A 21,613-nucleotide genomic window follows, 5' to 3' on the forward strand; every position below is an offset into this window, starting at 1 on the left:
CCGTACATAGTATAGTGTGGGTTTAAAAGCTGACAGTGAAAATAAGCATATGGATCTATCATGATCAACGTCTGCGTGAAACAATTCGTGCCTGTCTAGCGAGATAGAGGGGATCCCAAGGCTCTCTGTGTGGCCTGAATCACCTCCATAAAATGACATGGCAGACGTCCCAAAGAGACCACTCTCTCATCCACTATCATGTAGGAAAATCCATCCGCATTAAACCAACTGACAGGCACAATAAAGCTCCTTTCCAGCAAAGCCCGGTAAAATGGATCGAGATAAGGACTAATCGCCTCCAAGGATGGTGCCAGCTTTGTGATTACTTGCGCTGCCGCCCCTCTCACATGACGGTCTTCATCGGTAAGCAGTGTTGCGATGTTCTCGAGGATCTCTGGTGTGTGCTTTGACTGGCTGGCGAGCGTTTCAAGTGCAACCAGTCGAACACTCGAGTCTCTATTCTTAAGCCATGCTGTAACCCTTTGAAAATTATCTGGTGTAAACAGCAACTGGCTAGCAAGCGCTCTAAGCGCTTGCGGTCTCGTATCCCACTTTACATCGGCAAGCTGTACCTCGACTTTCTCGAGGAGCTCTAGTGTGAGCGTTGACTGGTTGAGGAGTGCTTCAATTGCGGCCACTCTAACTCTCTGGTTTTTATCCTGAAGCCGTGCTGAGACTTTCTCGACGATCTCTGATGTGAGCGTCGATTGGCTAGCGAGCGCTTCAAGTGCAACCAGTTTAACTCTCCAGTCTTCATTCTCAAGTTGACCAGCGAATTTTTGAATCATCTCTGGTGTGAGAGCTTCAAGTAGAACCAGTTCAACTCTCCGGTCTTTGTTCTCAGTTTGGCCAGCGAGTTTTTGAAGGCTCTCTGGTGTGAGCGTCGACCGGACAGGGAACACTCCTTCAGGTACAACCAATTCAAATGTCCACATGTTTGATTCGAATTCTGATTCACTATCAGGTGCCTCAATCGTTGCCTGTCTGGAATCTCCGTCTTCGTCTTGAACCTGTATTCCAACTTTCTCGAGAATCTCTGGTGTGAGCGCTGACTCGCGGGCAAGGGCTCCAACCACCTCCTGTCTAAGACTCCAGTCGATATCCTCAGGCTGTGCTATAACTTTTTGAAGGATCTCTGATGTGAGCGCTGACTGCCTAGCGAGGACCTCGACTGCCGCCTCCCTAACATATTTGCTTTTACTAGCAAGCAGAGCTGCAACTTTTTCAAGGACCTCCGGTAAGAGTGCTGACTGGCAGGCGAGCAGATTAAGGACAAGTACTTTCAAGGTATTACTGAAGCGATCAGCTTCCAGCATAGAAGTAACCAGCTCTAGAATACCTGGTTCGATAGCTAGTCTCCGCCGTAGTGAGCCTAGAAGAAGTAACCTGTCGACTTCCGACTCTTCTCGTAATGCACGAAGAAGAATAGGCACAGGAAATTCCATGTCACTTCCCAGACTCGAACGATTGGTGTTTCTGCACTCGAAAAGCAGCCACTGCGATAGCTGCTCCTCCAGTCCCTTTTTAAATGTCGCCGCTGTCCGTATTTCACTCAAACAATGCATGACCAGCCGTTGGTGCGTAGGACCGAGGATATCGAGAGGCTCCGCCTCGATAGCGTCGAAGAATCGGGATGCCTCTTCATCTCCCTCCTCCTCGTTGAGTAAGCCAGCAACAAAGCGCCAGAAGATGTCATATCGTGATTTATATTTTTTCCTTCGAAGAAAAGCAGTGGGATGCAGATTGGCAGGCTTGGAACCTCTGTTTCGTCCGTCGCCAAACATGATATACTCAAGTAGTTTGTTGGCTTTCCATTGCCGGACAAAGTAGCGCGCAGCAAAGTACTCTTGGAATGTCAGGTGTAAGAAATGGTAGCTCTGATCGCGGCTTCCCAACGATTGATCTGGTGTCCGCAGGAAGGAGAGGCTCTTAAGGGTCTCATCTAAAAGGAAATTTTTGCCGGTGAACGTGGGCCCATCTAAAATCGCATCGCAGTGTTTCGACTCGAAATCTATCACATTGTTATAGATTCCAGTGAAGGCAAGGTATTCAAGAAGATGGCGTTGGACTCTAATCAAGCTTGTAATCTCGCGTCGCCGAGCGCCCAGAGCTCGAGCCTCAGTCAGCTTGCCCAGTTTCACGGCATCTTTCTTCCATAAACTGAGCTCAATGGCTTGGTAGACAGCAGTCATAGTCTTCGGGGTGTCTTGATCATTGGAGCGTTCCCAGGTTTCCCAGGTAAAGCAAAATGCATCCAGCTGGACTGGAATTCGTACCAGTCCCTGGACTAACGGATGCTTTTGGAGGTAAGACTGGATCATGGAGACTTTCTCGTAATTTGTTTCGCCCGTTTCCCGGTCAGTAAAGGCGTTTTCAACGTACGCCTTCAGCTGGTCTGGGTAGAATCCGATCGTTTCCAGCCGCAGGTCAACATCTTTTGTGTCCTGTGGAAGCATTGCGTGGGGCCGGGACGTGACGATAACATTGGGTTGATCAAGGAGCTCCTTGAAAAAGACAAGCATATCGCCTTCTAAGTCCTCAACCACTTCGTCAAGGCCATCAAGGATGAGCAATATTCTCTCACTCGTAGTTTGGAGCAACGTACTCCACACTGCATCAGCCAGATCTTTGCCCTGTGGATGTTGAGAGAAATACTCGTCATAGAATAACGAGCCAAAGTTGTATGTAGAGGACCGACGTCTGTCTTCGCGCTTCAAATTCCGCAACGGGAGCCAAAGCACACGATCAAACAAATTCTGCCACATTCCGGCATAGGTAAAATCGTGGACGATTTTCTTGCACAGGGTTGTCTTGCCTACTCCTGCCCGCCCATGAATCAGGATCCGATTTGGCCGGCGCTTCTGGCCGTCGGGTGTCTGATGCGGTTCAAAGAGAGCTGGCAATGTCATCTCGATGGTTTTGTCTGGTCGCTCAGTCTTGATTCGGGCAAAAAGTGAGAATGGAGAACCCTTCTGACCAGCATTGTCTCCTACACGACTAGCATTCACGGAGGAGCGCTCTACAAGAGCAAGATTAATATAGCAGCGATCCATCGGAAGCAGCTCCCCAGAGAGCCGTTCGATCTTGAGCTCTTTCAAGGAGTATCGTTTAGTCCGTATCCAAACATCGGCCCTTTCGATTAGCCGACCCTGGCCGATCTTGCGAAGAAGGTAACCAACCCTCTCAGTAACGGTCTCATAATCTGGATCATGAGGGCCAGCGAACTTATTCATTAATACATGTCGTCGATCGAGGGCTAGGGGATGTTTGACAATGTCCAAAGTTCCGGAAGATCTACTGACAAGCTGCTGAGGATTAGAAAACATTTTCTTTATTCTCAGCGAGTAGGTGAAAAGGAAATAGATCATAGGTCGTACCGGTTTTTCTTGGGCCAAATACTGAGGGAGCCAACGAACTACCTTGTGTGTCAGCCTCGTGTTGCCAGTCTCGTAGAAGGTGACTATATAATCGGCAAGATCGTTCTCTTGGCAGAGGGCAGTAAAGTTGCGCACGAGTTCCTCTAAGTTAAAAGACGATTTCGCAAGCTTAAGCAGGTGACTGATCTTCTTGCCCCTGAGCGAAGCCCAGGCGTTCAGACCTGGTTCGGCCCATCTGGCCACGTCCTCGAACGAGGTGCCACGAAATGGGGTGGCAAGGAAGATAATACCGCGGGTTGCTTGTTTCACGCATTGATACTCATGGCTCGCCATGACGAGTGCTTTCATCAAGATGACACCCCCAAGGCACGATGCGATAAAGCCAATCGGCCTTTCTTCTGCTTTGCCGCAAACCCCGTTTGTGGCTGGAGATCGAGACTTGATACCGGCAAGCAAGAGCCGGGCGAACTCCTCGAACTCTTTCTGGACGAAGTCTGGATCCTCAAATAGGTCAGCAGGCCAGTCGCAGGTGAAAATCCGCGCTGACCGAAATCTGGTTGGCAGCATATCCGATTGTTTGAGCCAATTCACATTGTCGCCCTTGGGGTCCCACACCCAAGTCGCCTCCGAATTCGTATCGAGTCCATGAATGGCAATTATATCGATATCTGTTCGGGTCTGGTTCTCGGGCGGAGGGTAGACTTGCTGGAGACGGACTGCCCGCGTTGGTTGTGCCAGTCGGGCTGGGGGTCGGCCGCGACGCCAAAGATGATAAAAGGCTATTGTGCCTACGGTCAAAATGATGAACTGGATGGCCTTGATCGAATCCATTACTCTTATGTGGCAGGCTCTCATTCGAGTGTAGCGAAGGTAAAGACTGGAAGCTGTCGAGCAGATGTGCCAGAAAGGGGGAGATTTGCCAGCAGACTCCCAGAAGGCTATCGTACACCTAGCTTGTCCAGCCTGCTGCGAGTGGGCGCTGCATCGGCCGGGCGCAGTTGTTAGCCTTGCATGAAGGGCACACGTTAGCGTCTTTCAGCACTACAGCATACGTGCTAAGCACTATGGGGTTAGCCTCCATGTGCGGCACAGTAAGAGTATGCCCTATCACCGGCCACTAGGAGTTCAAGCGGCCCGTAGCCACCAATAAATGCGGTTATGATGGGGTGGAAGCGCTGTGAGTGTCCGCCGCTGCTGCTGATCCCTGCTTATGGCCGAGATACTCCGTGCCTTAATATAGAAGCTCACCGATTAGACACAAGTTCAAGAGTTCGTTCCTAGGGGCAGGTTGATGTAAGATGCTCCGCGGTCCGGCCCACCACTATGCATAAACCAGTCCTTGGTACCTGCATATACTCTACTTGGAAAGAATGTAGTTCGTTTGGAGATTCTCACAAAGACGTTGTGACCCCGAGACTCGAATGTCTGCTTTCATGCGTACAATCGGAAAGGTTCTCTCTTCAGCCGGCCAATTTCTCGCAGCGCTCCTGCTTCGTCGACCTGTATATGACGAGCCGCCGAGGCCCAATAATATGTCTAGAAAAAGACAGGGGAGAGCTGCAGCTAGCGGTTCGTGTGTCAGCATATAGGTCAGTCGGTCCGCCGGGGCATTTCCCTCCGTGGTTATTCGGCCGATGGGGTAGACTTTTGCATTCCCCAGCGCTCCCGACGCAATCCCCATCTCTATTCAGTCTTTCAAGTGATCCTTTAACATCGTGATCAGAGGAGTCGTAGAGTAAACATGCCTGCATCCACCCCTGTAAGGGCTTAGTCTTCCAATTTGCGAACACGGCTAATCTGACCCATTTGCCGACAGCTGAAAACGAATGTTTTGGAGATGACAGGCGCATCGTCTACAGGGGACGGGCTTCCAGCCTGCTACCGAGGGCCGTACGGTGTAGATATCCCCAGCAAGAACGTGGACCAATTTCTTGTCAGAGAACTCTCGCTTGGAAAGTTGGAGGTGCTGAAGCATTTGTGGTATGCTGGGGCAGTCCGCTCGGCAAAGCCACTGCACGAGCAACTCCTGATCGGGCGAGAGATTGTTATAACCGAGCGGATGGACCTCCATCTGCTCTGGACAAACGATAGAAAACTTTTTGTTAAACCTCTTCCGTGCTTCTTGCTCGAACCGGGATTTTGGACAGCGTATCTCTGCTGCCAACCTGGCTGTGAATGTGTACCTCCTGCGAGAGAGTCACAGAACAGCAACAAGAACGTTAATTCTGCTAAAGGCTGGGGCCTTCAGCAGAATGTCATCGATAGCAACAACGATTCTTCCAAGAAAGAGGTTCCTGCGTTAGTGGAATGCTCGAAGAGAAAACTGTGGAAATCTGCGATGGGCTTTCTCTACAGCTATATCTGCCTCGTTTCGTATGAAAGCGACTTCAACATTGCTGCCGATAAGGGTCTCCTGCCTCGTCGGCTCATTGAATCTCCACCCGCTTGGGAGGGCTGGAAGAAGCTGGCCAGCGAAGTCCTTTCCCGCGATGACAGGAAGCTCATTCACCCGCGCTTCCTCCGCGGCGAGCTTCGTCTCGCTCGCCTGGATACTCTTCATCGCTGGACCCAGATGCCGCCGTTCGAGCCATACCTGCGCCACTATTGGAACTATGGAAGCCTGTTCCGTGAAAATATCACTTTCCTGGCCACCGCCACCATCTTCATCGCCCTGGTCCTGACGGCGATGCAGGTCGGGCTTGCCACCGAGCAGCTGCGCCAGAGCAAGAACTTCATGGCCGCCTCATATGGGTTCACTGTATTCGCAATTCTGGGCCCGCTTTGCGCGTTCGGGCTCATGATCATAGAAGCACTCTGGCATTTCTTGAAAGACCTGCCTAAGCTTCTTCAGATCTCCGGAACGCGCAGGATGACAGTCGCACCTGGTACCGGGGAGATGCCGGTCTAAGGCTCATGCTACTTCAGGAATTACGGGTGAAGTAGGGCCAGGATACCGAGAAAACCGCCAGCTGTGATGGAAATACACCAGCTAATCACGGGCGCCGTCCCAGGCAACTATCCTCCCAAACTACGATGCCTCGGGACCAGGAGAATTTACAGCGCTCCTCAAAGCAATCACTCGCCGGTACCCGCCTTACCACTCTGTACACAGCATACAGAGACTCAGTACTTTTGCAGCTCAGTTGGGTCCTGGTTAAACTATTTCTGGTTCAGCTTCTCTGAAGTGGAGATTATGTGTTGAACCAAGCGACATATGTTAAGACGAAACCAGGGGCTCTTTGACTTCTAACGCAACAGCACGGATATAGCGTCAAAGTCGTCCTACGACAATCGTTTTGCCGGTCAAATATCTACGAGCAACAAGGCCAGGGAGTTGCTGGGACTACAGAGGTAGCATTTTATACTGTTCTCGAACTAAACCCAGCACATACGACCACAGGGTGTGGAAAACAGGGCTTCCCGTCCGCTCAGCCGTACTTAAGCCACACGCCGGCCGGTTAGTAGTTGGGTGGGTGACCACCAGCGAATCCCGGCTGTTGTATGTTTTTATTATATTTTTGATCTTTTTGTTGAAGAGGTTCAGAGCCTATCCGGCGCCGAGGGAGCGTAACAGGCGACTACCCAATACTTATTACTATGGTCACATTTCCAAGGCTTTCTCATTGATAGCATGAAGACTTAAAAGATACAGAGAAGATATACTTTCCCAGCCATTCCTACTGACTTCAGCGTCGTTATCTTACGACCGCATAACGCCTCACTCTATGTATATCCTGGGCTGGGCAACTCCGTTGGATGTCTTTTTTAGAACATCAATGCCATTGTAACTAGAAGACTCATGAAAGCTACTTTAATTGACATACGCAGAGGTTGATAAAACAGAGAAAGACGAAGTGCACCGCCATCTAAGAGTCCCAAGCAATAAAAACGACACATCCTGATTCCAACCCTAGAGCCACACAATTGCCATAAAACACCACTATCTTAGCCCTATAATCCGGCAGCAGCCAAAGAACCCTTTCGCCATCCCGCATAATCTAGTTATTGTTTAATACAAATTTACATAGTGATAAGACTTTATAAGGCTCTCTGTAAGATAGAGCGTCCAAAACAAAAACTTCCAGGTTAGTCCTAAGACGCGTATCATTATCATGGAAAGACAGATCAGTGATGTAGATATCAGCATAGAACGTCTGCAACGCGGTCCCTATAGCCCAATCCCAGAGGATAATAGTCCCGTCTCTCGATACAGATACCAGCATCTTATTATCAAACAAGAATATAACTCGGATAGCTAGTTTAATATAATCAGTAAAAGTTAGAAGTAGCGTTCCTACTAGTAAAAACCATCGCTAGATTATCCCGTTATCCAGCATACTTACAAGCAGCTTGCCATCAACAGAAAATACAATATACTCCACGTAGTCATGAACAGAGAATATCTACTAAGCACTTCGAATAACAATATCCCAAAGCCGTATTAACCGCAAGAAGGCCTCTACTAGTATTTTGCAGTCTAGTAAGAATACCAGCCGCTAAACATCGACAGACAAGTAGCCAAGGTCGATATTCCTAACACCATTACCACCAACAATATCCCAGATTTTCAAAGACTCTCCGCAGACAAATACCAATACCTCACCGTCTGGCGAGAATATAAGATAATTTATTTTCAGCTTAAATTCATCAGAAGTCCGAATTACTCTTCCTATCGTTAGATCCCACAGGTCTATTATTTTCCAGTCCGCTAATACAAGAATCTTACCATTTAAAGCGAATACAACCGGCCTTCCCCACATCCTCTATACCTTATACTCTGCAACATCAGCGCTTAAATCTAGTATTTTCCCTTCGGGCAGCTCCCATACCTCAATCCTAGATTCAAAACCACTTACTGCTACCAACCTCGTATTATCCAGCAAGAAAACAAGGGCACTAGTAGTTCTCAGACGCCCTTAAACACCACCAACTTCTCTCCGGAGGCTGTATTACGCAGCTCGACTATCCTAATAAATAATATTACCAGCAACTTTCCACTAGATAACAATATTATAGATTCGACATAAGGGCCGTACTCCCCGTACTTATACTCTTCAGAGCTAATAAGAGTTCGGATATTAGTGCTATCTTCTAGATTCTAAATTTTAACACTCCTATTAAGCGATACTATTAACAAAGTATGTTAAAGAGCAAAATCCACTATCCCAACTCCCCAAGGGAATTAATTAAATGTACGCAATAACTTCCCTAATAAAACCTCCCATACTCTAGCTATCTTATCTTCTAATCCGGATACAAGCAGTAGGATGTAAACCGAGAAAATAAGGGTCTGGGATTCAGCTGTCCAGATCTTGATAGCGGTGATGTCGTGGTAGTCGCATGGGACTTGACGGTGTGAGGAGGTTGAGAGGTTCCGATTCACGTAGATAAGGCTTCGATACCGGGCAGCGTCTGTCTTAATAGTTAGTCGGTAAAGGTGCCATGCGCTGTAGTTGACATGGGTTCGATAAGTGGTGATGGATGGTTCCTGGATTAGGAGGACTTCCAGGTTCTGGCTCTGGTAGTCGTTGATTAGAGCCTCCATACTTAGGCCCGACTTCATCATATTCAACTGTAGCATACGTAGGGTTGTCTACTATTAGCAGAAGTTCAAGATTTTTTTGTGGGGGGGTTAGGCACTGTCAGTCTCCTGTAGCATATTCGCCATTGCAGTCTAAGCACCGTGCTCAGACACCTGGTAGGCACCGTTGGCGCTCATAGAGGCCTGCACAATGTCCACAGCACAGTATTTCTTTGCACGACCACGCCAGGTGACCAAACTATTAACATCGCTTCATCTTAATCTCTCGGCGTTCCACGCAACCGATATACCGTCAGCCGACCAGGAGGCTATTATTAAGGATGAATTCGACACCTTCCACAGAGTCCAACCAAATACCTAGCGAAGCAAGCTTCCCCAGCACCTTGTCCTTTCTCTTCAGCCAGGCTACCTCCTCAAATCGGAAACCCTACCCTGTGAGGTCGTTCTCTTACATAATCTTCTCAATAGCGTCCAAGTTGGCGTTTTCCAGGTCGAAGTCCTCAGTTAGAGTGTGCGGTGCATGACGAGTCCAAATCGCGGTTTCACCGGTTTAGTGTTATTTCCTAATTCGTTCAACCATTCGATGTTGTTACAAGATGCGTCAGCCGACTCTGTGTCCTTGAATCATATCACATAGCCGGTCTTAATAGTCCCAATCCCTGCTACCTGGGCGTCTTGCGTCGATGGGGCGTTCAGGAGTGCGGTGCGGATTCCAGTATTGGCGGACTCAGTAGGGAGGTACCGGCCAAAAGCGTTGACATCGCTACTTTCATTGTCTACCGCGCCCACCACTGTTCTCAGGGTACTGATACGGACGCAATTTTGTTCCTTTTCTGGTCGTTGGTGGTTCAATGGGAGGTTTTCAATGCTACCGTTTGCTGCTACTGCGGCCCATGTTCTGGGCGGTGTGGTCTGTGGCCTGGTTCGTTGTGTTCGCAGAGCCCTGACTTCCTCGTGAAGCTTTTCGTTCTGTTCTCAGAGGACGTTCTGTTCGTGTTTCACTTCTAGAAGCTCGGTTTTGGCGGATTCGATGAGCGCTGTCTGGTTGTTGATAATTTCCTTCAGGCTGTTGATGAGCTGCCGGACCTCCATGGTCGTCACCCGCCCGTTGTTGTCTTCAGGGCCTGCAAACTCGGGGTTCGAGCACGACGCGGTGGTGTTGTCATTTCTATTAGGAGGGCTTCGCCTCTTTCGAGGTACAATCGAAGGCTCGAAGTTTACCAGCAAGAACAATGGTGCTCAGGTTGCACCATTCTCTGATCTACACACTATTAAACTCTATCACTATACGCATAGACTGGAAGATCTCCTGATCGACATATTATATAATCCGAACGGACCAGCCTAGATGCCACTACAGGGCATCCAATTCTATCTCGCCGCCGAAATTTGAGATTGGATAGCTTAAGAGATGTTTTTTTTTTCTTAGCAATAAACCTATGAGAGGTTGGAAACTACCTTACACAGTGTCTCTCAAGTATTTGGACACTCCTGCCTACCGCCTACTACATCCATTCAGGATGACCTCTGATTAACCAATATGAAATTTTGAAAAATATTCATTAGAGGCAGAATCTTGTGTAAAAAGTGGAACTAGTCAAATACTTCCTGAGGGGGACTGTAGTTCACAAAATTACGCAGTCAGCCTATAATGGGATATAGACGGCAAGGACTATGGCTGGAAAAACTAACCAGAGCATTATGGGTTTCAAACATGATTCCCACATATCTGCGTCTTACTCCCGGCCCAAAGTGTTTCTATAGTCGGGCCAGGTCATACGATAAATATACCTCATATTTGCTAGTTGCCTATACCTATGGAGTATATATTGTTCGCGGTCAGTAAGAATACTGGAGGTGAATGTTGCAGCTGAAAGAGAGACTTACGCTATTGGGTTTGGAAAAATGAGCTCCTTGGACGAGGACAACTTTTAGATCGAAACAAGGGGACTGAGGAATGCACCCAGCAAAATAGAGTTCAATAGTAGCAGATTGACGATACGACATCGTCTAGCTAATGCACTAGGACGAGATGGACGATATCTGGCTAGCCACGAAAAGTAGAAGTGGGATTATCTATATAAAGTCCATAATGCGACATCCTACGAGCAATTTTCATGAACTCTTTTTCTAAACAAAAATATCCCAGCCATCTTACGATGAGATTCTACTTCCCTTTCGTGACTCTGCTAGTCTGTGCGGCTGCTCAATCTACTATCTTAGTCGACCTTAACCAAAACATCGCTCCGCAGATAACTAAATTATCGGCTGATGTCGAAGGGTTTCCCGATAGCGGTCTTGATGGCGCATTGGTAGGTCTACGACGTTTGTTTCTGCTTCCTGTAATATTCTAATGTATTTCTTAGGCGATCGATACCGACTCGAAAGACTTGGTGAATATCTTCGACTCCGCTACGGAGAATGCTAGAAATGAAGGGTCGTTCAGTTTTGCCGACGGCGTGGCCATCCTTGCGGATTTAAGCCCTGTAAGTAAGCCCCGAGATTTATTACAATCCAAGGCTGACTGACACCGCGAAGATCACGAATACGATGACTGGCATACTCGACGGTCTCTCGGCCAAGAAAGATGATTTCGACAAACTGGTACTTCCAGCAGGCTCGTTGATTTTGTCGGACCTTCAAAAGCTGAATCAGTCCTCTATAGTAAGGCTAAGCAGCAATTCCGATCCGAAAACAAATATTAATTGCATTGGTACAGGAATACCTTGATGCGCTCGTCGCAGATTCACCGATTGCTCAGGTACCGCCTTTCGTAGCAGTCAGAACCACCTGGGCCAGTGCATTCGCGGAAACCCTTGCAGACTATGCATCCGAAGCTTGACTACTTAGCGATTGGAAGAATTTGGTGTGCTTATTACATACTTGATACCTTATAGGTTTTAACATGCCAGGATTACATAGTGTCGTCAACTTGGAAACTGATAGCAAATCAATCATGTTATAGAATCACAACAAGCAGGTAGTCTCTGCAGCCCTTAATACACGTCGTATAGGTTGCCCTTAGGAAGGACGACTCTGGTGTGTGGAAGGATTCGATTGGAGGGAGTTAATGAATGGGTTAAAAGTAGCGTAAAACAAGTTTCCAAAATCAGTAGGCGCTTAGGAAGCTCGGGATAGCCTTGGCCTACAATCGAAACACGGAGTCACACCAGGGCGACCGGGCAAGAGTTTACCACAGCATCAGAGGGCTAGCAACTCGAACAAAACAATGAGGATTAGAAGTGCCTGCAGGAAGCGGAACATGGCAGCCTAGGCAGGGTCACGTCTGCGGAGGAGGTGGGAGCTGTGCGAATCGACAAGCAGGGCACCGTGGAGACTGAATCGAGGTTGATAGCCGAACCTCGCGGCCATAGTCATGACAGGGACGATGCGATAGCATGGGCACTCTGTATGACAATACCGAAAGAATAGAGAGAAGTGCGAGGGCAGGGAGCAAGCGTGGCAGAGAAGTAACGCGTGGTAGTAGCGCGTCACTATAAAATCGGCGTCGATAAGTTGCATCTTGAGCAATCATTGAGCCCCAAGGTACACATAAAGCGGTCATTTTAGCGTGAAATAGGGGTGTTAACACTTTTTCACCCCCACTGTACCTCTTGAAAATCTATAAAATTCTGGAAATCCATTATGCGGGATCTACATCTGTTTAACTTTCTCAATCCTAGAACAATAGAATTGTTGGAAACTCTCACACCAGAAGCCTCCCATAATGTCGCCTCAACCACCAGTATAATGGATAAACGAGAAATATTCCCCTTGATTGGCAAACCTTTCACTCGCGAGAAAATAAAATCGCGAATCTTACAGTCCAAAGGCCGTATTCTGTCCTTTTATATCTTCTTCAATGACTGGAAGTACATAGAAGTGCTAGTGAAATCTGTTCGGCCGCTGGATTCAACGGTTCCCTATGTGACGAATTTTTCTTGTATCTTAAAAGCAGCCAAACCTCACAGAGAACAATTAAGATTCAGACTGCAGAGCACAGATCTCGAATATGTCATGGTACCCTAAATTAGCAACAATTGTTAGCGTACTTCATAATATTTCTCGCCGCTATGCGAGATTTCCCTGTTTTAAGGCAAATTACGCCTCGCAGATCGAAAGGCGAAAAAAAGCCATTGATTCAAGGCTTACCCGAAGAATGCCAATTATATCTTGCTTAGCTAGCCGTCGGGGTTGGATTCAAGTCACCTGAAATTGTCAAACTTGTCGCTGCTGACTCTGATCTTGCAGCCGCTAGATCATTCCTCCGTCGACCCCGGGACCAATATAGAATCAACGAACGAGATACTTTCTCCCTCTCAAAGCACATTGCACAAGAATTGAAGCGACTAGCTACTCCTTTATCGAGAAGTTTCTCACCGGAGTTTTCGTGCCAGCTTGACAAAGTTGAGAAGCAGTTCCGCTGAGGTTTGCCAGATAACAAAAGTCAAATGCATGACCGACAACATCTATATCTCGACGTTATCTACAATTATAATCCCATTCCCCGCTCTCATCTAACCTCGTTAACCTTCCAACGTGATATATTTGTTTCCTATTTTGGAACAATCACTCTCCCACAATCCCGTGTCAGTAACTCACCTAGCGACAGAAGTGAAGGTCAAGGCGGCCCAAGTTACTTAGGGACGGCATTCCCAGATTCAAATGAGATCCAGAGTTCCCTGGTCGAAAGCGACTCACGTCAAGACAATGGGCTGTATGCAGTTCTGGCTACTTTCACAGAACAAGAGGATATGAATGTCACCCCAGATGGAGCTCAAATAATCACCTCCCACCCCTTGGCCAGTCCACTATCTAAGCTGCCAGGTCGTCAACCTTAGGTTTTCATCCTCCTATGCCATGGCTTGGAGGATGCTGGTGTCTTGAGAGTTGTCTAGGTCTACGCTGTCCATATGGATGGGGATCGGTCCTATGGTCTTCAAGTAGCTCATAGATAGCATAACAGTATTTGAGTTAAGTAGAAATAAATTAAATGAGCACTACATCATGCTATGGAAGCAAGATATCAAATCAAGTTGGGAAACAGAGCTAGACTGTGTTGGGCTCTACCTCGTCCAGCCGCGTAAATCCATTCGACGCTCGCTGCATTTTATGCCCATAGTCAATAGAGTACGATACCGTCTTCGAGATACCGCTCTTGTTCGTAAGATGACCCAGCCTCAGTTCGGCTCCAGTAGGCGTCTTCTTCTGGTACGGCTGCCCACTGGAGGCTTGCCCGGTCGACACTCCTAGAAGGCCGGGGCAAAAGCGGACCAGCATAGCGCGAGTGGCTGGGAGACAAGCACAGATAATCGCGACCTGGCATTCGATCACCGACCAACGGTTGAGGGCCTCCATCTCGTCTATACTTGCCGGTTAGTTATGTCTTTCCTCGCAGACATGCAGACGGAGCAGGGCACAAACATGTCGGGTTTTGGTTCGAGCTATTCTTTGAAAAGACAATGACCCGGACCACTCCAATCATTGTTAAACTATGTGGCAGTTAGCAATTGTGGTTCTCAGAGGCCAGGGACGGCACCAACATCAACCCTGACGCAAACATAAGCGCCACACCCATCTTCTTCTGCCGAGAGAGATTCAACTTGGAAATTTCGTAGACGGGCATCACGACCATGACAGCATCGACAATAATGTTGACGAAACCGTTCGCGAAAGTGGCCGCGGTGAAATTAACACATTTCCCCTGTTCCACGCCCTGCCATTGTGTCCAGGCGAGGTGGACCGGAATACAGTGGAAGCTATCGACCAGCATCCAACTGATGGCAATCGCAGAATTGATTCCAATCATAGTGTATGCAGTGCAGCGGAAGACAGTGGACTGGAAGATCCGTAGAAGAAAGAGGCAGACGGAGATCTTGGCGAGGGATATTAATGCTTTGTATACGAGAACAAAAGCGTAGAAATGCTGCGAAAGAGTGAGTGCTAGTCAAAAAGTCACTGGTCAGTGCGCCTACTTTGTATGCCTTGGTGATGTTGTGCTGGGGGTAGATGTCCCATATGTTCTTCCCAAATCCGTAATGGATCACTAACATTGCGGTTAGACGAGCGTTAGCTGGATAGAACGGCGGACTTACTTGAGATATTGACGGAAAAGCCAACAACTGCCAGGCACTGCCCATGTCAGTGACAGCGATAGGCATGGAATGCGATACTCACGTATGCTCCAATGATAGTATAGTCGTCCGCACCCCACCCTCCCCCCAAGCGCATTGTTTTGGCTGTCATTCGAACGACGAAAAGGATGGTCGAAATAGAAAACGGGATAATGGTGCCGGCGTCGGCTTCAGGATAGCGCTGGATAATAGGAAGGCCACATTGGCGAGACTCCACGTACTTTGCGACTTTGCTGTCGTTAGATCCGATATCCTCAGATTCTTCTTGTAAAGATATGACATACGCAGTCCGTCTTCCATCGTGCAATTTGCCGTCACGCAGCTGGAAAAGGCAGCCTTGTAGTCCGCGTCCGCGCACAGGCATTGTGTGTCGGCGCATGTTGTGCGTTTGATTAGATCCTGCTGACAAGCAAGCTATTCTATGTCAGTGACTGCCTGGAAGGCGGGTGGGTGAGGAGCTTACAGCGCACTCAGGAGAGCCTGGCTGCTCCGCTGCCGCGGGCCCGACGGAGCTCATGAAAATTAAGATACAGCTGACGACGCGATGCAGGTGCATACTGGCTCCTGTCGGGGCGCAGAATCCGTGCTCGATAACTGCGTCTGTCCCAATTATCTAGTCGTCGAAATATCAGTATGTCCAGCAGAGGATGGCTGGACAAAGGTACTCATGAGGGAGAGCGAGACAAGAGACCCATATTGCCTCCGTAATGGACGCTTTGGCCGTCCCATCAATCTTGGTTCTTACAGAGTTGGGGCTTGCGAGGATCTTCCAATAGTGACCGATTCGCAATCTCGTGTTGGCCCGTACCAGTTCACGCCTTCGGGTGGATGCGCCATTCGGATGGAGAGGCGTGGGTCTAGTTGTAAGCTTAGATCTTGATCGACAGCCACTATTGCCAGCATGCACGGCCGGCAAAGCCTATGTATGCCGAGAGAGTGGGCAGGCTGCCCTATTTGTATCTGACCTACATCACGTGCTCGTTAGACACGAAAACAACCGGGTGAATGAGATAAAGCATGATGAAGAGATCAAACATAGTTATGCTATCCATAACCCTTTCTCGACACTTCCTGTGTTCTCTTTGGGCGGTCGCGTAGAAAAAATGAATGTCAAGTTGATTGCAGGCTTGAGAGTAGCAAAGCGAAACATGGTCTGTCTGCTGCAATCAAGATGGCTCAAAAAATTGCCGGAGAATCCAACTGTCCCACCTCCCACCGATCCAAAACATCGAAGTCTATGAAATCCCCCAGGTAAAAGGTACAATCCCCTTGCACATCCTGCGGCACAAATGCTCCCATCTGTGGGCGTGGTAGATCCGGCTCATTCTGCCGATCATCGATTTGCGGCACAGAATCGGCAGGACCAAATGATGTCGGGTACAGGTTCTTCTTTGCAAGCACCACCTCAAAAATAGGCATCGCTCTCTTGATCACGGGGATCTCTCTGAGTTCGTTGAGAACTAACATGGTCTGTCCGATGGATATGCGCGACATGGACCGGATGAGATCTGTTTCCGAGGTATCCAGCGCAGACTCGATGTGCAAGGCGAGTAAAGTCGGGATGGCGGTCATGCTAGACAGCGAGTTAGAGGATTGCAGAAAAAAAAAAAAAAAAAAAAAAAAAAAAAAATTAAAAACTGACAATGACACTGGGAATTTCTGAATAGTGCCATTGATTGAGATTCGTCTGGCAATCGCATCGAGCTCGAGTATCGCGGCGCGGAGTCGTGCTTTTGCCCATTCATACCGGTCGGTGTCGCGGGATTGCCAGGCATGGCGAATGGAACGGCAAATTGTAGACTCGAAGCGGTAGCTACTCCCAAGCAGGTCCGCGTAGTAGATATCGCCTTCGGTAGATGGATCCTGCATTTGCATCTTGTCGGCTAAAGTCATGCGCCAGGTAGCGAGGGGGCGAATCACTTGTTGTGGATCCATGCCTTGATCATCGGCGACAGCGGAGACCAAGCGGCCGACTATATGGTGAGCTTGTTTTCACCTTGACAGTGGGTTGACATACCGATCTGGGCTAGTTCACAGACGGCCATAAAGTACGACTTTTGTCGACTTGATATGGGAAGCAGCATCGACTGAAATTCTCTCGGGACTTCACCGGGCTCGCGCCAGTCGTGTTTTGTTATCGGCTTCAGACCTGGGTCGTTGCCGATGATCCGCAAGGACCGCGTGCCGGAATACATGTGAAGGAAAATGTCTCGACACTATTACAAGGTTGTGTCAGTGGGAATGCAGCGCAACCGGGTAAGTTGCGTACGTATAAAACCCACCAGATCCTCCTATAGAGCTTGGAACATCGGCCTGCTCTGTCTTCTCGGGCCGATCTGTGTCTTTGGTCAGTCATGATGGATACTATCGGCAAGGGACTTACGCTTTGTGAATATCTAGCTTCGCAGCAAGGCGCGTCGAGTTATAGAACCAGTAATAAAAGTCCTTGTCCGTCGGGTAATCAAGAACCACCATGCCGAGGATGATCGAGCCCTGGAGCAAGGGAAGGAGGTTGGTCTCGACTTGAAAGTCGTGAAGCAGGGTAGCTTTAGCCACGAATGAGGCCTGTGCACTCGAGCGGTCACTAAAGCCACAGCCATAAAGGATATCCACTGGGGCATAGAGAGTTGCCGGTGCCAGCATCGAGTATAACAGGAACAGTGAGTAGTGGCCCGATTGATAGGTCCTTAGAAACTCCACTGGGTCAATCACTGGGCCGTAGGGGTAGATGTAATCAAAGTACGTCTTGAGAAGGGAATCCCTGTGATCGTCAGCAACACTCAGCCCGCCCGGTGTGAATACATACAGACAGGGCTGAGGTGGTAAGTCAAAAACACCTTTCTTGGCGAGAAATTCTCGGTGAACATCGTCCAGCTGCGGAGGCCTGTGTAAAAGTCGGATCTGAGATGCTAGTGTTTCCTCTTGCACAGGACTGGTGGATGCGACACTGAGGTCAACATCCGGACGGTTAGATGCCGTGTCGTCCACGGCATCTTTTAAAATGTTCAGATAGTGCAGTTCAGTTTGAGCCTGACGGAAACCCTGGCAATCCAGGGAATCCGGAGTTGGCTGACAGTGAGAATAGCTCTCCGCGCGGGCACTCTCATCATGTGCCTCTACACTAGACTGGCGGCTGTCTGTAGAGTAGTCGGGGGGCAGTGACCCGTTATTCTCGCGATCCCTGGTGTTGGCCCTTGCACCCTTTCTCGGCGGAAGTGTTCTCTCGGTCCTGAGAGAGGTGAGCGCTAGGAAGTACAGCTTCTCCAAGTGGCGTACCTCCTACGCCGCTTCCGTGCGGTTAATACGCAGCTTTCAGGGCATCCGCGACTCACACATCCATTGCATGGGAGCCCCTTCACAGTAGCATCGCACTTGACTTTGCGGACACGACAAGGAGCGCAGGCCTTGGTCGGCTTCCCGGGAGGACCGGCTTCGGTCTCTTGCCAAATCGGTCTGTGGCCTGAGACTGTGGAGTTCATTTCGACGGACCTTTTTTTACAGATGGACGCGCACCTGTGCTTATGGCGGGGATTTGGACGACTCTTGAGCTTCGGGGTTTCGGCGTTTGGAGATATCGCCGCGGGAATTCAATACCGCCAAGACAAGATGGCGCAAAGAGAGATCGGAGATGATTTGATAAGATCTAGATAAGAGTTCTAAATCTCCGCGGCGTCAACAGAAGACCGAAATAACGAACCCACCTGGATGGCCTCCGCGAAAGTGAATAAATGCAACAGACCAGCTCATCTTCATGCTGACTGCCATGTCGACTTTCGTCTTTCATCCGAGTTCCGTCAGAAGAGATGGCGCCTCCACGAACCGTCTCGTCCGCCTCATCCACATCAACTATAGCCGAACCCAACCAAGCTCGAATCCCTTCCAGGACCTTGGGCGTCACGTCTACCGTCGACCAAGCTCAGCTTTTGAGCCACAACTATGCAGGCAACGGTTCGCCAGAGACCCCGTTCCTGGTTGAGTTTCTACCAACCGATCCCCAGGACGCGACGGCCTTTTCGGCATGCAAGAAGTGGCTGATCACTACGCACCAAGCGGTCGCGACGCTAGCGGTGACATTTGCAAGCTCAGCGTACTCCGGTGGGGTCAGAGAGATTATTCGCTACTTTGGCGTGTCTCATGAAGTCGCCACGCTGGGTGTCTCTCTCTTTGTGTTGGGTTTCGCTCTGGGCCCGCTCGTCTGGGCGCCCTTTTCCGAACTATACGGGCGACAGCGGATCTTCATCATCACGTTGATGGCGATAACGGCGTTCAATGCGGGGTGTGCGGGCACGGATGCCATCTCCGCGTTGCTTGTCTTGCGCTTCTTCGCTGGTGCGTGTGGGTCGTCGACGTTGGCGAATGCTGGGGGTGTGATAGCGGACATGTTTGAGGCTTCCCAGCGTGGACTGGCGATGAGTGTCTTTGCCATGGCTCCATTTTTGGGGCCCGCGATTGGTGAGAACAGATTGAATACTTTAAGCATCGTGAGCGTCGTTAACTCGTATGAGGTCCGATTGTTGGTGGGTTCCTCGGCGAGACGGAAGGCTGGCGCTGGCTGCATGGCTTGATGGCCATCTTCACGGGCGTTCTTTGGCTGCTGGGAACATTCTTCGTCCCGGAGACTTACGCGCCTGTTCTCCTTCGCCGACGGGCGCGCTGGTTGTCCCACGTCACGGGCAAAGTCTACATCTCGACCCTTGACGCGGGCAAGCCACCCGTGTCGATTGTTCGCCAATGTAAGATTGCCCTGACACGGCCATGGGTCCTGCTATTCCAGGAGCCCATTGTGCTGCTAACCTCCATCTATATTGGTATCATTTACGGCACGTTGTACCTGAATTTCGCGGGATATCCGATTATCTTCCAGCAAGACAGAGGCTGGAGTGCAGGCGTTGGCGGACTGCCATTTATTGGGACTGCGGTCGGCGTGATCGTCGCCACACTCGCTGCGGTGTTTGATAACACGCGCTTTCAGCGACTGTCTATGGCTAAGAAAGGCCTGGCCGATCCAGAGGATCGACTCCCTCTAGCCATGGTGGGATCGGTGCTGATCCCTGTCGGCCTGTTTTGGTTTGCGTGGACCTGCGATGAGCCAATTCACTGGGCGGTGCCGACCGTGGGCTCTGCTTTTTTTGCCTGTGGCGTTGTGGTCGTCTTCGTGTCGCTCCTCAACTACCTTGTTGATTCTTGTACGTCCCTTCCCTTGCTCTGACCCATCGTGCAATGCTAATTGAAACAGATGTCATCTTCGCGGCTTCGATCCTGGCCGCGAACTCGGTCTTGCGATCCATCTTCGGCGCCGCCTTTCCACTGTTCACGCGGAAGATGTACGAGAACTTGGGAAACCACTGGGCCAGCTCGGTCCCAGCCTTCCTGGCCGTCGCCTGTGTCCCGTTTCCATTCGTGTTCTACAAGTACGGCGCAGAAATCCGGATGAAATGCAAGTATGCAGCCGAGGCCGCAAAGATCCTGGAAAAGATGCGTGCTCGACGCGTGGAGAAGGAGGAGGTTTAATTTGATTGGCATTCAGCACGAGGTTCAGCTGTCCAAATATGAAAGAAAACCCTTGCAGACAGGCCGCGGCTGTTTTCAAAGTTGAAAGATTGAGGGTGTCTCGGGTTGAATCAAGTCATAGACATCACACGACGGAGTTGCAGGTGTTACCGATCTGCACGATTCTGTGCTATCTCAGAGGAAATTTTAGACTTTTGCATAGAATGAAATGGTATTGGCAAGCAAAGTACGAATCTTTGTAGTAGAGCATGTGGATAGAGGAATCCGCATTAAGACATATAATAGTAGAATATAGCCTACGATGGAAAGTAGGATAAGTATCCCAAATATAAATGCAGAAAATGACAGCTATTTAATAAATGCAAATTGTTCAGTTATACAAATAAATAAACTTTAATTAATATGAGTATTCGTTTTGTTCTATAGAAATCTTAACTGCAATTACTTGAAGAATATCTAGCGTAACCGCAGACCAGCTAACAAGTATATATTAAATGCTGTCTGTCTAACAAGCAGGTTTTCATCTTCCAGCCATAATGCGACTTTCTTGACAATCTCTAGCGTGAGCGCTGACCGCTGGGTAAGCACCTTAAGCGCCACTAACACATCTGTGGTATGCGTCTTCATCCTCAAGCCAAGCTACAACTTTCTTGACAATTTCTGGCGTGAGCTCTTGCTGCTCAGCAAGCACGGTTACCGCCACTGACAAGTTTGTAGCATCCATGTCTTTATCATCAAATTGATCTGTAATGGTCTTCAGAATCTCTAGTCTGAGGGCTAATTTGGTGGCAAGCACGTTAAGTGCCGCCCGTCTTACATCCTTATCGTTATTCCCAAGCTGTATTACAATTTTTTGAAGAATATCTGGCGTGAGGACTAACTGGCGAGTAAATATCTTAAGTGCCGCCCGTCTTGTATTCTCAAAGTTATCCCCCAGCTTTATTGCAATTTTTTAAAGAACATCTAGTGTGAGCGCTGACTGGCGAGTATAAATATTTTAAGTACCGCCTATATTACACCATAATCTTTATCTTCAAGCTTTGCTGCAA

General features: G+C 49.0%; 7 protein-coding genes across 7 annotated transcripts; 3 read left to right on the top strand and 4 right to left on the bottom strand.

The window, feature by feature from the left end:
* Positions 1 to 95: 95 nt before the first annotated feature.
* ATEG_04241 (uncharacterized protein) lies at positions 96 to 4,208 on the bottom strand (the record flags this gene model as incomplete). Its single annotated transcript, XM_001213419.1, has 1 exon — positions 96 to 4,208. The coding sequence occupies one exon, from the start codon at positions 4,206 to 4,208 to the stop codon at positions 96 to 98; it is 4,113 nt and encodes a 1,370-aa protein (XP_001213419.1).
* A 910-nt stretch (positions 4,209 to 5,118) lies between these two features.
* Positions 5,119 to 6,285, top strand: ATEG_04242 (uncharacterized protein; the record flags this gene model as incomplete). The annotated part of the gene is made up of 2 exons (XM_001213420.1): positions 5,119 to 5,136; positions 5,194 to 6,285. 2 exons carry the CDS (start codon positions 5,119 to 5,121, stop codon positions 6,283 to 6,285), a joined length of 1,110 nt encoding a protein of 369 aa, XP_001213420.1.
* Positions 6,286 to 8,283: 1,998 nt separating this feature from the next.
* On the bottom strand, positions 8,284 to 9,096 carry ATEG_04243 (uncharacterized protein; the record flags this gene model as incomplete). Its single annotated transcript, XM_001213421.1, has 4 exons — positions 8,284 to 8,344; positions 8,414 to 8,475; positions 8,605 to 8,949; positions 9,073 to 9,096. The coding sequence occupies 4 exons, from the start codon at positions 9,094 to 9,096 to the stop codon at positions 8,284 to 8,286; spliced, it is 492 nt and encodes a 163-aa protein (XP_001213421.1).
* Positions 9,097 to 11,078: 1,982 nt separating this feature from the next.
* Positions 11,079 to 11,761, top strand: ATEG_04244 (uncharacterized protein; the record flags this gene model as incomplete). Its single annotated transcript, XM_001213422.1, has 3 exons — positions 11,079 to 11,231; positions 11,286 to 11,405; positions 11,639 to 11,761. 3 exons carry the CDS (start codon positions 11,079 to 11,081, stop codon positions 11,759 to 11,761), a joined length of 396 nt encoding a protein of 131 aa, XP_001213422.1.
* Positions 11,762 to 13,968: 2,207 nt separating this feature from the next.
* On the bottom strand, positions 13,969 to 15,417 carry ATEG_04245 (uncharacterized protein; the record flags this gene model as incomplete). The annotated part of the gene is made up of 5 exons (XM_001213423.1): positions 13,969 to 14,282; positions 14,344 to 14,411; positions 14,463 to 14,862; positions 15,015 to 15,051; positions 15,097 to 15,417. 5 exons carry the CDS (start codon positions 15,415 to 15,417, stop codon positions 13,969 to 13,971), a joined length of 1,140 nt encoding a protein of 379 aa, XP_001213423.1.
* An 812-nt stretch (positions 15,418 to 16,229) lies between these two features.
* ATEG_04246 (Zn(II)2Cys6 transcription factor) lies at positions 16,230 to 18,532 on the bottom strand (the record flags this gene model as incomplete). Its single annotated transcript, XM_001213424.1, has 7 exons — positions 16,230 to 16,626; positions 16,696 to 17,026; positions 17,071 to 17,269; positions 17,323 to 17,389; positions 17,437 to 17,814; positions 17,860 to 18,332; positions 18,386 to 18,532. 7 exons carry the CDS (start codon positions 18,530 to 18,532, stop codon positions 16,230 to 16,232), a joined length of 1,992 nt encoding a protein of 663 aa, XP_001213424.1.
* Positions 18,533 to 18,856: 324 nt separating this feature from the next.
* Positions 18,857 to 20,564, top strand: ATEG_04247 (MFS transporter; the record flags this gene model as incomplete). The annotated part of the gene is made up of 3 exons (XM_001213425.1): positions 18,857 to 19,505; positions 19,559 to 20,239; positions 20,290 to 20,564. The coding sequence occupies 3 exons, from the start codon at positions 18,857 to 18,859 to the stop codon at positions 20,562 to 20,564; spliced, it is 1,605 nt and encodes a 534-aa protein (XP_001213425.1).
* Between the last annotated feature and the right edge of the window lie 1,049 nt (positions 20,565 to 21,613).

The sequence above is a fragment of the Aspergillus terreus genome, genomic scaffold, assembly GCF_000149615.1.
Source record: "Aspergillus terreus NIH2624 scaffold_5 genomic scaffold, whole genome shotgun sequence".
NCBI classification, from domain to species: domain Eukaryota; kingdom Fungi; phylum Ascomycota; class Eurotiomycetes; order Eurotiales; family Aspergillaceae; genus Aspergillus; species Aspergillus terreus.